This window comes from Diadema antillarum, unplaced genomic scaffold (assembly GCF_040938485.1).
Source record: "Diadema antillarum isolate AM-2024a unplaced genomic scaffold, OU_Dant_1.0 seq00000247_RagTag, whole genome shotgun sequence".
NCBI lineage: Eukaryota > Metazoa > Echinodermata > Echinoidea > Diadematoida > Diadematidae > Diadema > Diadema antillarum.
Window position 1 is genome coordinate 144,757 of NW_027271291.1, and position 18,424 is coordinate 163,180.

Consider the following 18,424-nt stretch of genomic DNA (forward strand, 5'->3'; position numbering starts at 1 on the left):
TCGCTAGTCGAAATTTGCCCGCACCAAAATGGCGAACGCCTCCTTTTATTGGGATTTTACGGAGTCCACCCTCTAGTGTTCTTAGTATATATCTCTATGGCCTCAACACGCTCACACACTTCATACACGCGCAGTTTACATTCCTCGATACACGACAGACTCGCCGCGCCTACAGGGTACGTACAAAGAGATTATACCACAAGAGGGCGTAGTCCAGTGGGGAGGCAGCCGCGCGCGCAAGGGAGCTGCCATTTCGCGTTGTGGGAGCCGCCATTGCACGGCTCCTGTACAGTAGATGGCAGCGCACTGTTTATTGCGCTCGACTTGAATATTCGGCGCAGTGACCTTGCGTTGTTTTATTGTGACGTCACAATGGTCATGTTTAAGCGTCATAATGGTGCTGATGTTGTTTGATTTTATGGCGTGAGTGGGAATTTACGCGAAAAAAACGTCATAATGCTCAAGTACTGTCTAGTCTACATCCAAGTTCCCACTGTTTATTTTGCGAACAACAAAAAGGTCTGGACTCTACCAAATGGTTCAAATGATATGATATCATCGTAGAAACTAATATTTAAACAATTAACCACATTGTGATTCTGAAAATGAAAATGTGTAATGAAGAATAACAGATCATTCCAGGTATGATATGAGAAGATATGACTTGAACGTAGACTTAGATCCAGTGCCAGGAGCTGAGTGTGCGCTCCCTCTTCAATTTTGGACGCACTATTTGTACGCACGCGTATGGCGACTACTTACTCTATAGGTATAATCTCTTTGGTACGTACATATACATGGTATCATATCATGGATGATACGCGATTGGCCTAACCATGGTGTCTTACGTCTAACTACTGGCTTGTTGAAATCTAACAAGCCGTGATTTTATTGTGCGTCAAGCCGTCATGTCAAAGCAGGATTTTTTGTTAATATCCTAATGATTTCACGAACCGTTAACGCTAGCGCTAGCCGGAGGTCCGGAGCGGAGGTAGGCTACTATAGTCTATAGAAGATCATCACAGCACGCACTACGGTAATGAAGAGCATGCAGTCTAAACGTTAGATTGACAAGGTAAATTCGTTTGAGTTTGTCATAGTTGACATAGGGCTTTTTACGCCTACACTGTGGTAGGCCTACCTGCTAACTGTTGAGTAGATTAGAAAAATTACAGCTAGGCCCTACAGAGACTTCAACTCTCCCGTTTTCGACGGGAGATCTCCCGCCGAAAGCCCATTTTTTGCAAATCTCCCGTTCTCCCGCTTGAGAGTCGATTTCTCCCGCCCTGGCTCTGTGTCTCCCGGTGGAAAGGATTTCTTACTTATTGCCATCGTATGTTAAAGAAATAAGCCTTAGATAGCACCAGAGAACATCTAGAACCATAGGAACTTTGCGCTTCGCACACATCAAGCTGGAGTCTCCCGTTTGCTAGGGGTTTCGGGCAGGAGAGATCAGAAGGTGCTTTGGGTTGGAGTCTCTGCAGCTAGGCTTTGTCTTGTCTTGCCGAAGATGCCCACAATCAATAGGTTGATTATTATGGCACTAACAGGGTCTGCTCATCATATCGACCACGTTTTGATAAAGTAGAATCTACCTCATATCTTAGAATTTGAATGGAACATTTTCCTAAGTTAGGCCTAACGTTAACGTTAGATTTAACGTTAATGTTACCATTGTTAGTTCTAACGTAAAGGTCGTACTCGTAAGATAGCGTTTACTACTAACAGAAAAGACCTCTAGAAACGTTTCATACTGGTAAATTCTAATGTTACTAACGATAGATCTAAAAGTTAGAAGTGGCCAATCTTAATGTTAACCGTTAGATGTAACTGTGCTAAGATTTAAGAGTGATAAGAGTAAAATACCTAGATCTAGGACCTTCTACATGTATCCAAAAGTGGCAAAACATGCAAACTAAAACATCAAATTTGCAAATCTGGAGATAGACCGTGGTGTGTGTACTGACTGAACTTTCACTTAAATTAGAAGTTCTTTTAGAACGTTAGTGTTTTGCACGTGAGGTGTCCAACCCCCTTGGCCTCAGTAATCAGACATCGATATGGCACACATAAAGATTATCCTCAAAAGTAAAGCTAACATTTTTAGAAAGAAAATGATTAACTTTAGATTCTATAAGACTATAGAGCATTAAAAATAAATGTCTCCAACATTTGAAAAGAAAAAAAAATATTTTGGGCTTCAAATTCAAGCAGATCTCTCAACTTTACTCATGGTTTCCGGTTGTTATTCATTATGATTACCATGCACAATTGACAGACAATTTAAATAAATGAAAATTCATGTTTATTTGAGAAAAATAGCAATGTTCAAAACTTTACAGCCTTATACAGGTTATGTTAAATCCTCTGGTAACTATTAGATCTCCCAGAGAAAAGTAAAAAGTATTTTTAATAATTACCCGGTACTAGGGCCTACTAGGTACCTACTAGGTACTACTGTACTATTAGAGAGTAGAGTACTCTGACTCTGACTCTGAGTATTTTCATGCAAAATCAATATTTTAGAACTAACGCTATAGAACTAGATTCTATGTCAACTTCATTTACCAGTAGGACCTACATGTACTGTGTACTAGCGTGTGTGTTTGTCTAGCTATGTTTATCACGTGAAAAGGGACAGAAACGAATTAGAGGTCTAGCTTTAAAAACGTAAAACAACACGCTTCCGATCCATCTCCAATCAAGCTGTGGTTTGGTTTACAATTGATGACGACTGAAAACGACTGACAGGTCGTGATCATCATCTCGCAAAAGCTTTTCAATCATTGCAAGTTTAGCATTTCACATTTGAAGAAACCCCGAAACTGACCTGTTTCTATAAAACGAAATATACACCTGTATGATTAAAAGTAAAAAAAAAAAAAAAAAATGAAAAGAACAGGCAAGGTAAAGGAAATATTCCGTAGCTAAATCTCCTGGTGTCTTCTCTCTTTTTTTTTTCTTTTACAAAGATGAAGTTACACTTTCTGCTCCAGTCAGGGCATTCCATCGGTCAAGCTTCAGAAGACTAAAGTGTTTTGAATATTGTTCTGACACTTTAAGGGAGAAAAATAAAGTAAAAAAAAAAAAAAAAACTTGCAGTGTAGGCCTAACATCTGTCCATTTTTGTCCATTCTTCTTCTTGGAAACACACACACACACACACACACACACACACACACACTATTTGTCCTGTTCTTTCACAGTCCTATTTTTTGAAAGAGGTTGTCCTGTTAGGAGGGTGCAATATACGTTGTAGAGTTCTATCCATTTTTATTTTGATTGTTATCACTTGACGACCCGTAAAGACATGATATATTGACTGGTAATAAGACTGAAATGACCATGTGTTCTTCCATAATGCAGGAATAATTTATCTTCAAATGGAATGATGGCATTCAGTCAAGGTGGAGTGATCATCACACAACGCAATACTATAGATCACGCTTTGAAACAAGGAGGAAGTGTATGTATAACGAAATATTTGATGTACAGCACATTCACAGACACAGACACCCACCCACACACACAGACACACAAAATAAACACCAACCATCATTCATACAGAGCCTCGCATATTATGCAAGTTTATCGTTGCTGTCATCCTCTGTGTATTGCTTTCAACATGCTCTGCTTTATAATCATACGATATCAGTGAAAGTTGAATTCAGATCATGCAGATGTCATGATTATTTGAAAATCGGAAGCAAAACGAACTAAAGATTAGGCCTATTCAGACTGATTGCCAAACCCTGCAAAATTAAATAAAGCAAGAAAACACAAGTTGAGCAGAAAGTACCTGATCATAGTTTCCAGTGATGTGTATATTGCAGCGGTATAGAAGTGAAAGTCCCACTTTACCCCTTTCCGTCTCTCTCTCTCCCTATCTCTTATCTCTATTTTTCTACTTCTCTCCGTGTCTCTTTATCTGTCCTCTCCCCTCCTCTCTCTCTCTCTTTCTCGTCCATTCTCCATATTTCTTCTCTCTTCTCTCTATATCTGTTCCCCAATAACTTCCGTCACTCTTGTGTTTATCTAAAAATTGACCTCTCCATCTGTGCATGTACCAACAGGCGACAGCTTGAAGGGCGGTGTTTTCCCATCCATTGAAGTACTGGGCAAATGTTACGCCACTTCTAGAGCGAACAATGCTCGCCACACAGTACCTCAGCGAAGACACACAGACGGTGCTACGTGCCGTCTTCTCTCCAGGTACGAAGTGGTATATAAAACATGTCGTTTCATGCACAGGTACCAGTACAGCTGCCAGAATGATGTACATGTATGCTGTTGTAACAATTATCATAGCATACACATTATTTGTATCCATGTCACTTTGACAATTCAATACTCCAACATAGGCAACTCGCTGTCACGCGTGACTGCATATAACAAGACGAGATTTTTTTTTTTCTCCATTTCGATCACCTGTATTGTTTTCTTCCCATTTTTTGATATTCAATAGCCAGGTACTAGGGCATGAAATAATCAAAGTTACGATAACGATTTTCATCCTTGAATTCGTTTGCCTCTTTCTCAATTTGTTTGTATTTTATAACTATTTCTTATGACCCTTTTGTTGGTGTAGTGTATACTTCTTTTTTTTTTTCTTTTTTTTTGCGTTGATGAAATCAAAACACTTCACGACTGGAAAAGAGAAAAGCAATATGAATGACGTCAATCTTTGTCTTTGAAGAATTTCTTTACACATCCTACGTAAATTTCTTCGTCCAAATTTTGGCCGGTCAGATAATCTTCCGAGCAGCAAATTAAGATGCGAATGAAATGCCAAACACTAAATGACCCTGATCACTCCTTTTTATTTTCCCCAGCCTTTAACATTTCAGAGCAGAGTATACGACCTGTGGTGGATCTCTTCAATAAAATCAAGGTACAGCGTAACTTGGTAACTTAATTGTTTCTGTTTCCATTACATTGTAATTCGACAACTTTTTGGCAGTGAAGTCAATAGTTCTATAAGTAAACTCACCAAAGAGTTGAATATTTCATTTCCAAAATGTAATAAAGGTATGTAATTGATTGTTTAATCAATTTCCTTCAGATTATATCTATATCTTTATTTCCTTTGTGCTGACACGACCGATCATTTTCATAAACTTAAATTTTGGAGGTTGTAGATAAGAACACGCTGAAGTATCTGCTAGATGTTTTTGCTAATCTAATTTAAGACCACTTCAAATACTCCTCAGTGTCAAGGACAGAATTGACAATAATACTTATACATGTACTAGTGAAAGGTGTCACATATTTTTATTTAACTCATGACATTATGAGTAACTGGTATCCAGAATAACACTAATACTTTCGCAATTTTCTTTGTGCCCTCGGGGTACTGTGCAATTCTTTAATTTTCAGACTGCAGAGAAAACAAAAACAACGGCAGGAATGCCTTGTTACTGAGCTTTGCGAGAATTACGCCATTATTCTATTTCATGTGATTTTCCACAAATTATTATTCATCACTCACACGGTGTCAGAATTTTCCTGGTGTATTCATATAGAAGGAGCTTCCAGTCGACAAATTTCGGCTCCTGGTCAGTTTGCTACTACAAATCGACTTTGACCCTGTGCCACTCGAGAACAAATATGACATCGTAAGTACAGCAGCAAACAAAAACCACAATCATGTTCATTTGGGCTCGTGTCGTGTGTTGAATACTTCAAGAGTTTACATGTGCAGTTAGATCTTAGAGTAATGTTTAAACGAGTCTATACGCCATTAAGGCAAATTCTTTTAGTTTGCAGTTAGAATGGTGTGTTCAAACGGACTGGTGTCATGTGAGATAAACAATTAGTGTAATCCTGTTTTAATGATTGCGTCTGATTTTACCCCCTTTTTATACAGGGGACGATTTTTATCGATGCTAGAGGGTCTTAAAATCGCCTTGTATAATCGTTTTGTCTTGTCAATAATTTTTGAGTAGTTTGTATCAACGAGGTTTGATATAATGATTAAAAAAAATACGCACGCTTTGAAATACAGTTATGATGCTAACTCAAAGATGATTGGCCTATATACATTGGTATAAATAAACATTGCCGTCATTATAGGTTTCCTTACATTTGGAAAGATTTCAAAGACATGAATTACAGTCAAAGCTTTAGGAAGGTCGTACACGTGTGATACGTGAGAAAGGAAAACATTCACATGCTCTGACATCACAATAGCTCTTTCAACAATGTATGCCAATCAGATAGGAGGATGATGTCATCGTCTCACCATAATATTCTCCCATCGGCTTGTACAAAAAAGACAAAGTGGAACAATCTAAAGGCTTCATCCTTCAATCCTGGAAGCTACTATTCCAAGTTATGGTTCCTTGTTTTAATGCGAATGATACGTGTCAATTATTTCATATAGTGGTCGGAACCAACATATACATGTGTGAGTGACACTGCCAAACTCCTCTACTTTCCTTACATTTTTGTCCGATTTAACGAACGTTCTAGCGTTCTGTTTGTGTGAGTTTACTCTTAATCATTTAGATCGAAGTAATTGTCTCTTCATGTTAAAGAATTAATGTAGTGCTTTTTTTTTTCTTTGTTGCCATGCCAACGCCAAGTTGCTGATAGAGACAAGGATTGTCCACTTGCTCCAAGACTATCCTGATCTGGCCTTGGAGCTGACATCACTCTTACATGATGCATCCCGCCAGAGGGACCACTACCTCAACTGGCTGGAACACACAAGGTTTCTTACAAGAATGAATAACTGAATGGATTAATCAATTTGTGGATCGATAGATAGATCATAAACTAATCAGTAATGGACATGGTTAATAAAGGAACAAAATGATGAACAACTGTTTGGAAATGAAATGGATAGGAAATGTAAATAGGCATGGTTTTGCTCTCAAGAAAGAGAATTTGTAATTGTATGTGCTTGCGTGATCGCGTCTGTTATTGTGTTTGTATGCATGCAAGAAAGAAATGATAAACAGGCCTTCACAGCTACACGCTGCTTGCGTCTGCGCGTCGTGTTTGAAGACAGACATCATCTGCAGTGTTCTGGATGCGTATATACAGATATGAAAACCAGTGCTAGAATACAACAGAAACACAACATCTAAATCGCAGAATCAAAATTAAATTGAAAATCTACTCTGTATTTTACCTCTCAAATCCACAACTTCACTTTAAACGCTTATGCACAGTTAAACACATTATTTTGTATGCAATCGCTCACGATTGCGGTAAGTAAAGGGAATTGAACTAAGCTGTTGATGTTTTCTTTTCGCAAACGTAAATTACTTTCAATTTTGTTTTGCATGTTTTAGTATTGGTTTTGAATGGAACATCAGAGGGTCTATACTGAACTCGTGATAGCATGTGAACTGAAAAAGCAGAATTACAAAGTTTATACAAAATATTTATCGTGAATTTGAAAGACGAACAAAGATCTCGTACTTTTACCGCAGATTTGGAAAGGTGAACGAATGTTGTACATGCTTGATCCTATATCAATCACTTGAATCTTAAATTCAAAGGTTGTCTGAATACGTGTCGGAAAGTGTAAGAGAAAGAGAGAGGAAAAGAAAATGAGATACGGACTGGATTCCTCATTACATTCCAGCGCCCCTTTCTCGAGTAATCTGCCATATGGCCTCTGGCCTCATGTTCGTTTTAGATTTTAGAAGAGTTTATTAATAATAGCAGAGGCAATTAACTTAAATGTCGTTTGGCTCAAATGTCCATAGAGCAGTGTAGGAAGCTACATACGCGGTGGAATTTAGAACAACATGGCCTTGTGCTCGCATACTAAAGCATTGGATATGTCACTTTAAGACTGAGTGTAACAACAGAATAATCAATTTTTCTATCGGAACATTTCATCAAGCGAGCAGCAGAAGAATTGTTTACCTATATGCGTCGAATGCATGTGCAAGATATGAGTATTGTAAAGTTTTTTTTTGGGGGGGGGGGCGGAGGGACACCTAAACTGATCAGTGATCTGCGAAATGAAGAAATAAAACATGACGCATACAATAATTATAATACATACCTCTCTCTCTCTATAATGCATGAATCATTAATCCATTACTAATTTCCTATACCTTTTTACCTTGTTTTGTTTAATTCCAATTACGGCTAAATTGCACGTCACGTGTTGGAACGAACCAAATGGTATTTTCAGCAGAAACAATGCTGTATCGACTGTAAACACAAAATGCTTACTCTCCGGCCTCAGAATTTCCCGTCTTCGACACCGAATACTAATTAGATACGCATCGCTGGCACGCTGGCAAGTTCCATTTGTTAAGCTCAGTCTAAACAGCATTTGCGTCATTTGCATTTCTTTGGGCCTTACTTACGTTAGAAGTGAAAGCCGATTTCGGGAATCGTAGATACGTGTCGATACCAGGAGAAGTCGGCAGCAGGCGTTATCAGCGTCATTCCTACAGAAGTGAATTTCCGTAATTGTTTGTGCTCCCCTCGTTCGACTTGACTGCTCTGATTTGCTATCATAGTTCTTTCCGCAGACTAGACCAGTGGCGCACAGAGAAAAGAAGGAGGGGATGGGGGGGGGGGGACTTTTTCCAATTACCCATAAGGTAGCGTGACCAGCTTTCATTGAAGTGTGCAATTCTTCGTTGAGGGCGGTTGGGCGAGAATGCCGTTGCCTTCCCTGATGTGATGCCATGGCGACGGCACACCCACGGGGGTGATGCCCGCTGGTGCTGGAGTTAGAGTCGTTAAGTGGTCATTTCGTATCCGATATGACCAACACCCGTAAGTGAGCATCTTCGCGCGAAGCTTGCTGAGCTCAAGGCAGCGAATCTCGCCTCCAGCTCCCGAAGTCTGCGTGAAGAATGACTTAGGACAGCTGGAAACCTTCTGTCTGGGAGGGAGGAGGGGGAAGGGGGAGGGGAGGGGAGGGGAACGATCCTTCATAAAATATTTGTGTGCCATATTCAACCGAGATTTCGTGTTTCGGATGATATATCTTAAAGTGGCATTCTTGGCATATTAATGATTGATCAGAGGCGACTATTTTTCCAGGGAGGAGGAAAGAAAGAAAATCGTAATGCTGCAAGAAAATGACACATCCCGTTCTGATTGGAAAAGCAGCTAGATGACAATGTAATACATGATCCTGAACATGATACAAAAGATATTTGAACATCCCCTACCTGATGGCGGGAATGAAGAGCAATAGTACCAACGATGCTCTTATCCCACTCCCCGCCTCATCATGAATAATAAACATTTCCGTCCATCAATACTTGTTGTTTTTTCTTTTGCTTGTAGAGTTGGTGTGGTATCAAATGTAGAGTCTTTTTGCTCTTTTATTTTTATTTATTCAGAACACCATTCCATTTATCATGGACATTATTGCCAATTTTTCACTCCAAAACAATTTTACAAAACAATTTATCAAACAAAGTCACGTCAGTTCCCCCATCCCCTCCCAATACGCTGCTTTACGTTTAATCCAGTCGTATGATATAGCATATTTCAAATCCCCTTTTATTTCTGCGGATCAGAGAAAAAAAAATCTTCAAAAAAGGCTTCTGCCCAATGAGCAACAAAGGTTAAGATTTCTGTTGAAATTGCAAACCTTTTCTTCTCCGTTGTATCTTCATTGGCGTCACCGAATGCCATCGGCAGTGATGTCATTGACGCCCTGAAATTGCTTTGTGTAAAATATTTTATGTGTTTGTGTATGTATGTGTGTGCGTGTGCGTTAGAGAGAGAGAGAAAGTGTGTGTACAGATATCATTGGATATGTGTGTCTTTATGCAGGGCTCGACATTACCGGTGGCCTGGGGCCACTAAACAGTGATGTCGGACCACCACTTTTCGAAAACGGATCTTTTGGTGTCCCTATCGGGCAAATAAGATTCAAATTGATTTTACGTTTGCTCTTCTTTCGGGTCACCAGATTTCTTTTTCAGGCCACCAAAATTTCAGATTTAAAGACTTCAGTGACCCAAAGAGGCAACCAGAGAGAAAAGTTAGTGTCGACACCTGGTTCATAATACGTACATACATATCACTCAACCACACATCCAAGTCATTGCCCTCTTCATTGGTTATCTCAACAGGAAACCAACAGATCTCTGCCCAGATCAGCATGATAGCGGTACTAACAACAATGTGGATGCTCGCGAACTCGACGTTGAGCACGGACCAACGTCCAACCAAACGAAAGGGAAGGAGTCAGCTGAAAGGTCAAGATACAAAGACAGTCGAAGTACGTCAATGGAGTTTGAGATGAGCAGACAATTATACCCTGCGGTAAGAGAAGTTATTGAGATGAGTTGCTCTGCAAAGTATCATCAAAGACACCACTTCCCTTACAGTTTTTCCGCGTGTGCAAAATCACAAATGTACATCAAATAAGAAAAAAAAAAGCACTGCAAAAAATAATTTCTCATGTATTTTCACGAAGCTCATGACTCAAGGGGGTTGATTATCATGATCTTGACGAAATAATGAACTAGCCGAAGTAATGAATCTCCAGTTTGAAGTGACGCACGCAAAAAGTTATAATTATGTAGGACAGGACAGCAAGTTGAAATTTGCTGACTCTTGACTTGTGTTCAATGTATATAAGTCAGTTTGTGTATTCGATTTGGGGCCTATTACATATAACAATTCTGTGTGATTGAAGTGAAAACAATTCATGTCAACGTATACACATCATCTTACATTAAATAGTTAAAAGGAGAAAGTTTAATTTACCTTTGCAGGTTCCAGCATCACTGCGCTCTTCGCTCCATGCAACGAACCAAGAGGAGGCAGACACACGGAAGACAGTTCATTCCTATGGTACTTCTGATAAGACACCCGAAATCGAAGATCCTTCAGAAGTGGCGATGATGCCTGTTGAAGAAGAGAAGAACAGCGGCGGCACTAGCCCAGCTCATTCGACTCTGACGGATGGCGGCGAAAGGAAGCTCGATCAGGCGAACAAGAGCGACAGCGCTGATGACCTAATCACCTCCCGTCTGAATGACAACGAGGAGACAAAACATTGCGCGAAAGATTCTGACGTGAACAGCGACCTCCACGCCGAGAACAGAGAGGGAGTAAGCACACGGAAACGCGTGCGTCGTCTCGGAGCGCGGGAAGAAGACATGCTGTTACGAAAAGTAGGGAGTCACTGCATAATGATTGGTGTAAAGGAACGAAATGGCGCCACACAGAATACCGATAAGACACAAAGTGGAGATGAAACATCGGATGGAAATCCAAGCACGAGTCGAGATGGAGATGAAGATGAAATGGTGCTGGTCATCGATGATGAACGATCCAAAGAGAGACATAAGAAGCGGAAGAAGAATGCCGCTGGGAAAAGGCGCGCAAATATGGTGAAAGTGACCGCGCTCTGCCGGGCGGCTGCGTGGCTTGACAAGCAAGAAAAACGGAAACAGGGCAAGACCAAGAAAGGCAAGACAACTGATCCTGACACATGCGGGGATGAAGGGACGCAGGATTTAAAGAGGAAGTCGCAAGGTGGCACCGTCGATGATTTCGAGGCCGTCTCTCCGATGACCTCTGAGTATTTGACTGCAGTCAGTGACTCGGTCTCAGGCGATGAGAGCAGCACGGTAGATGTCTGCAGCCTGATAAACTCTCAAGATCCTCTCACTGATGATTGCAGCGGAACGACTTCCGATACCGTTGAAATCCACGCCAGCGACTCTACTAGTGAAAATATGCGTTTTGACAGCCAGGGGCAAAAAGAGGTACGCGTATTGACCCGCCCACCGGCGCTTCATTTGTCTGTGTACCAGCGTTCACATTGCGCAGTCTCTTCTGAAGATAATGATACACAGCAGGAAAATTCTGGATCATCCTTGACGCCGACAGCAGAACCAAGGTTAGGATCGTTAGGACATTTTTCATCCAGCTCCTCAGGTACCACCCCGAGCAAATACGACCCAAACTTTCCCTTCACCACTGCAGCAACCGTTGCAGCCATGTCTTCAAAAATGGACGTTTGTGCTTTCCTTGAAGACGGAACTGTTGCTAACTGTGATAACCCAACCCGCTTTCCGAATCAGGAGACGGCTTCTCGTCAGCGCAGCGTCCACGTAGGTACGGAATGCAACACGGTGAAATGCCCTTCACAGGTCGAGGAAAGCTCTTTCCTATCTCGCCTCCTCAGATCGCCGCGTCCACTGGCGAAGACTGTCGCCGCCGAGAAGAAAAAGAGCGAGAAGCGACGACATCGCCAACCAAAGAAAGAGCGAAAAGCGAAGAAGCCACGACGAAGTCGAAGACTTCGGAGAAAGCGATCTCGCGATGGAGACGAAAGCTTTCATCAGGAAGGCGACAAACAAGTCTACACCACTGGCAAGCGACATACATGCTGCTCCTAAAATTTGAATACTGTGCTTCGATTTTAAGATCTACAGTAGAGGAGAGGGGTCCTATATTTGGCTCTTTCTTTTCGGTCTTTCATGGCGAAATACACATGTATACAGCCATAATTACACATAAAACGTACAGTTGCACATAGAATTCGAATACCTCGATTTTAAGATCTACAGTAGATCGACAGGATAGTTTGGCCCTTTCTTTTCGATCTTTCACGGGGTGATATTGCATATATCCATATGTACATGATACCAAATGCACAGTTGCCCAGAGATACTTTGATTTTTAGATGGTAGAGGGGAGGGGTCCGATATTTGCCCCCCCCCCCCCCCTCTTTTTCTTATTAGGCTTTCACATTTGATGCCCTCGAGTTTAAGATATTCAATAGAGGGGAGGGGTTCAATATTTGGCCCTTTCTTTTCAGTCTTTCATGGCGTAATATTGTAAATAGCCATACGTACATAATAAACGCACAGTTGCAGGTGGAATTCGAGTACTTCGATTATAAGACCTACAGTACAGAAGAGCACACGTATTATTGCATTAGCTAAACGTACATATCAAAAGCACGGTGACTGTGTAAACGTGTAGCCGGTGTGTTTTATCTTATTACTTTGTATGTGCTTCTGTGTGCGTGCCGTGTTTATGTAACTATCGTCTGTTTATAGGCTCATTCCGTACTGTAATACATGTACATACACTTGGTAATTAGATTTCCTTGGTAGTTTCCAGCTTTTGTAAATTTTCTTTCATATTCCTATGTTCCTACATGCGGGTGAAGAACATTACTACACAAATTCAACAGAAAGTTGACCCTTTTGGCCAAGAAATCGAACATGTTCTCTCTCTGCCACACATCTCTTCCTTCCCCTGTAGAAGTTTGTTGAAACAACTTTTCTAATCAGGGATGATCTCCGCTACAACATACAGGTGTAAAAAAGAACACAAGGACTTTGAATATCATGATTCGTAACTTGCCTTTATTCACAGGCTCTATAACGATTATGTTCACACACATAGTCACAAAGGATAGATTCTATATACTGTGTATACCAGTTAACGCTTCAGAACCTGCAGCGATACCTTTTGAAAGTTAATGGAAAGTCAAAGCTCGCAGAATTGATTCTTCTTACACTGTTTTATCTTAAGAGGTAGAGATTAATCGACTAATTATTTTGCAAAGTGAAAAAGTGACGGTGAATACAGAAATACATATTTTTCATTGGAGTTTTCTTTTTTTTTCTACGTCACACTGACCAACGTAAAAACAAGCGCATTGTCAAATGCAGATCAACGTGAATACAGCCTGCTGAATGATTGTTACCTAAAAGTCTTGTGCAAATCGAGGCACATTAATTCTCTAGAAGCAGCATGAGAGTAATCAATTGAAATAAGAAATAGTGCACAGTATGCAAGCGTATTCATCACTGCTCTAGCATATTAGCAAATGGTGACAAATCAAGGTTTGAATGGAATGGACGGAAAGACAAGAATACATTTGTTCAATAATTTACGCAATAATAAGATTGAATATTTACATTCCGATAGCCTTTATGATGGTATAAATATAAGTAAAACTGTATATCACTTAGAAGATGTATTTATGTAAATACATTTTGTTAATAAGATCAAATGTACAGAGTGTGTGATTCTTCATCAAATAAAAAATGATTAAATGAGTATAAAAAAAATAATTTTGTTTTTCATGTACATAATTCAACAGATTTTTGTACAAATGTTTGTGGTGTATAAGGTATGTATGCGTATAATCCAAACAATTTTGCGGAAAATACTTTGTATAAAAGATGATGTAATTACATAATCTTAATTACACTTGGATTTCATTTCTACAAGGTATGTGTATTGTGTACAATGCACAAGACCAATCACATTATACCAGTACTATGCATGAACAGTTTCAGCAATGCTAAACACTTGTCATCATCTAGAGAAACAAAACAAATAAACAAACTGAGTTACAGCACACATGATTTGTCGTGTTGAATCCTTAAGAACCGAGAGGCACATGCATCTACTTTGCAGAATAAATCTTCCAAAATGTCGGATTTAAACTTGCGTGATTTGAAGAATATCTTTCTACATGCAGCGCCATGGTTCCAAGCCCTACTTAGTTCCTATTTTGTACAGCTCATATTTATATGCATTGGTCAATTCATTTGATGTCATCAAATCTCGAATCTAATGATTGTGTATATAAAACTTTTGAAACTACTATTTGACATTGTCTCTTTTCAGTGTAATTCATTCACATCATATGTCTCTATTATATACATATATACATATATGCAGGGCTCAACATTAGTAGTGGCCTGGAGGTTCGAGGCCACTAAGAAATGATGTCACGCCACCAAACTTTCAAAAAGCATATCTTTTGGTGGCTCGATTAGGCAACTAAGATTCAAAATGATATTGTCGTTTCCTTTTACTTGTATTCAGTGTGTACTGACTCTTGTACTTGATCGAGCAACCATCAATGGAGGTGATCACCAAGCAGCTTTTCATCCATTCTTGTGAGCTGACACAAATTCCTGTGTAGACAGACTCTTGTATTCAGTGTGTACTGACTCTTGTACTTGAGCTATCATCAATGGAGGGGTTTTGCAGGTGGCTTTTCATCTTTTGTGCAGTTCTGTCACCATTCAATTCATCCGCAGAGGATCAGTTCATTCAGCCTCTGGACCTCTTCAAGTGCGTGAATACCACCAAACATGACTCGTGGAAGTACCATGGTCATCCAATTGCATACTACAGTAACCACCATGCATGTTTCCAGCTTTCTATCTTGTTGTGTGGGGACATACAGCTGAATCCTGGCCCGACTCAGCTAGACCAACACCAACGTGACAATGTAAGCCTACGTGTGCATCATGACTCTGATCCACCCCATCGTGTAAGATATGATGTTCGCGCACTAAACGATTTTAACATAGGTACCGACCAATTTCTTCACCAAGATGTCTGGCAAAGGGTCTGTGAGCTTGGCATCAGACGACGTCGTCGTACACATCGTGGTCGCAGAGCTCACAAACCACATATTTCATCTCGTGTTTCAACAGATCGTCCGACAAGAACTACAGTAAGTGACAAATCCTCTGTAACTCGTATTGGTGTATGGAATGCTCGCTCCCTGAGCAACAAGTCTGCGTACATATGTGATTTAGTAGTTGATGCCAAGCTCGATATTCTCGTTATAACTGAGACTTGGTTAACTGGTACACAAAGAGACAATCTGATAATAGCGGATCTGAAGGTCTCTCTTCCAAACTTTGATTTTGTACACTGCCCTCGAACGAATTCCAGAGGTGGCGGCATCTGCTTGCTTGTCCGTTCATCTGCACGTATTTCCATAAATGACACTTTCACGTTCTCATCATTTGAACTCCTTGATGTCACAATCAACCTTTCTCACTCATCTGCTCTGAGAGTATATGGCATCTACAGACCACCTCCTTCTGCTAAGAACAATTTAACCAATAACTTATTTCTGTCAGAATTCCCTACACTTCTGGAATCAGTGGCAATCGATGACTATCGTTCCATTCTGCTTGGGGATTACAACATACATGTTGACGATTGCTCGGATAATTTGGCTGTATCTTTTCTAAGCACCATTAACTCTCTAGGATTTCAACAGCATGTTAAAGAGGCAACTCATAAAGCTGGACACACATTAGACCTAGTTCTAAGCAGAAAAGTTGACAACATTGTATCGAATGTTAATCTTGTCACATTTCTGCCCTCTGACCACTCCGCCATCATCACCACTCTCAACCTCAAAGGCCCAGTGAACCCCAAGAAGCAGACTACCTCCAGAAATCTACGGTCTATGGACCTCTGCTCCTTTAAAAATGACATTGCTGCATCACTTTTCCAGATCAGAGAGTCAGCGTGTCCCTCCGAGGCTGTCCTGCTGCTCAACTCTCATGTAACAAGACTTCTTGATAAGTACGCTCCGCTCAAGACTAGATCTGTAACAGTGCGGCCAAATAATCCCTGGTACACGACAGAAGTGAAGGAGGCTAAGAAGCGTAGACGCCGTGCAGAGCGCCGCATGATCAAGTCTGGTCTTTGCATTGACAGAGAGCTGTATCGGCAAGAGTGTGAGTCCTACTACAGCCACCTTGCCGACGCCAAGTCAAGGCACCTAAGAGAGGAGATTGCTGCTGCAGACACCAAACAACTTTTCAACATCATCAAAAGACTCACAATTGCACATCCAGATTCTTCTCTTCCTGACCATACTTCAAATCCTGCACTTGCCAATCAGTTTGCTGAGTTTTTCGACAACAAGATTAGTACCATTGCATCTTCATTCCCGGTGTCTCCTGAAATCTCTCTCTCTAATTCCTCTCGCATAAATATAAACACTGAGTGTGTATTTTCTGAGTTTGGTTTAATCACTGAGTCACAAATGAAACGTCTCATCAATTCTCTTCCGTCCAAGTCTTGTTCTCTTGATCCTCTCCCCACATGGCTACTAAAAGAGTGTCTGGATGAATTTCTTCCTGCAATAACTCACATTCTGAATCTCTCGTTGTCATCAGGCGTAGTTCCTAAGCACTTCAAAAGGTCGCTCATATTGCCCTTTCTAAAGAAACCCAGCTTAGACCGCAATGATTTGAATAATTTTCGCCCCATTGCTAATCTGTCTTTTCTTGGTAAAGTTCTTGAGAAAGTGGTTGCTCGCCAACTCAGAGATCATCTTGATGAACACCAGTTGTTTCCTAGTAATCAGTCTGCCTACAGGCACTTCCACTCCACCGAAACCGCCTTATTGAAGGTACTCAATGACCTCCTCTTAGCAGTAGACAAAGGCCATGAAGTTGCTCTTCTGCTTTTAGATTATTCTGCTGCGTTTGATACTATCAATCATGAAATTCTCCTTAACAGATTGGAGACTAATTTTGGTCTAACGGGAACAGTCTTGAGATGGATTGCATCTTACTTACACGACCGCCACCAGATGGTTACTGTGAACGGTGCATTTTCTCAGTCGTTCCCTCTTAGACATGGTGTCCCCCAGGGGTCTGTGGTTGGTCCTTTACTATTTCTTCTATACACAGCCCCTCTGTCTTCAGTAATCAACTCTCATAACGATATTTTACATGTTATGTATGCCGACGATACTCAAATCTACATAATCATACAACCAAATACCCAAGTCGAAGCACTCTGCAAGCTTAGTAGATGCGTTGATGATATCAAGCAATGGTCTCACGATAATTATTTGAAATTGAATTGTGTTAAATCGGAATTTTTATATGTTCATTCTCAGTTCAGGCGGGGTAGCTCTCTAACAGAATTTTCCTTTGAAGATAGTACTATCCCCATCTCTCAGTCCGTCAGAGATCTCGGAGTTATTGTAGATAAGCATCTGAACTTTCAACAACATATTAAGAATTCATGTCGTTCTGCTGCTTGGGGTATTTGTAAAATTGGTAAAATACGTAAATTATTGGATCAGTCTTCCACGGAACGTCTCATTCACGCATTTGTTTCCTCTCATCTTGACTACTGCAATTCCCTTCTTATTGGTCTCCCTGCTTCAAGTACTGCACCACTTCAAAGAATTCAAAATACAGCTGCTAGGCTTGTGACCCTTACAAAAAGATCTGACCACATTACTCCAGTTTTCCAATCCCTCCACTGGCTCCCCATCCATCAACGTATCACTTTTAAAATCCTCCTTATTGTTTACAAGATATGTAATAATCTTGCCCCATCTTATCTTAAAGATTTAATTTCCTTCCGCTCCTCCACTTCAACCCGTTCTCTTCGTTCTTCCTCCGCTCTCCAATTATCACGTGGTCCCCGCACCTGTACACGTTATGGTGATAGGGCCTTTTCAGTTATTTCCCCACTTCTTTGGAATGAACTCCCTTTTTATATTCGTAACGCTGAAAATGTTGATAGGTTTAAGTCATTGTTGAAAACTCATCTGTTTACACAACCTTAATTTTGCTGTTGTTGTTGTTGCTGTCGTTATCATAATATGTACATAATGCTGTATTTTGTTTTTACGTTATATATATTTTTTGATGCGCTTAGAAACATC

General features: G+C 40.4%; 2 protein-coding genes across 5 annotated transcripts in view; one reads left to right on the forward strand and one right to left on the reverse strand.

Annotated features, from left to right (window-relative positions):
- The window catches only part of LOC139729590 (uncharacterized), a 34,472-nt gene extending 25,966 nt beyond the window's left edge, over positions 1–8,506 (reverse strand). For all 4 annotated transcript variants that reach the window (XM_071640516.1, XM_071640515.1, XM_071640514.1 and 1 more), the window contains exon 1: positions 8,334–8,506. The gene's annotated coding sequence lies outside the window, so the exon portion shown is untranslated. The remainder of the gene's footprint in view (positions 1–8,333) is intronic.
- LOC139729580 (uncharacterized) lies at positions 795–13,061 on the forward strand. The gene is made up of 7 exons (XM_071640504.1): positions 795–3,466; positions 4,074–4,212; positions 4,833–4,891; positions 5,523–5,615; positions 6,585–6,712; positions 10,068–10,260; positions 10,716–13,061. Exons 2-7 carry the CDS (start codon positions 4,149–4,151, stop codon positions 12,348–12,350), a joined length of 2,172 nt encoding a protein of 723 aa, XP_071496605.1. The 5' UTR covers positions 795–3,466; positions 4,074–4,148; the 3' UTR covers positions 12,351–13,061.
- The last annotated feature ends 5,363 nt before the right edge of the window (positions 13,062–18,424 follow it).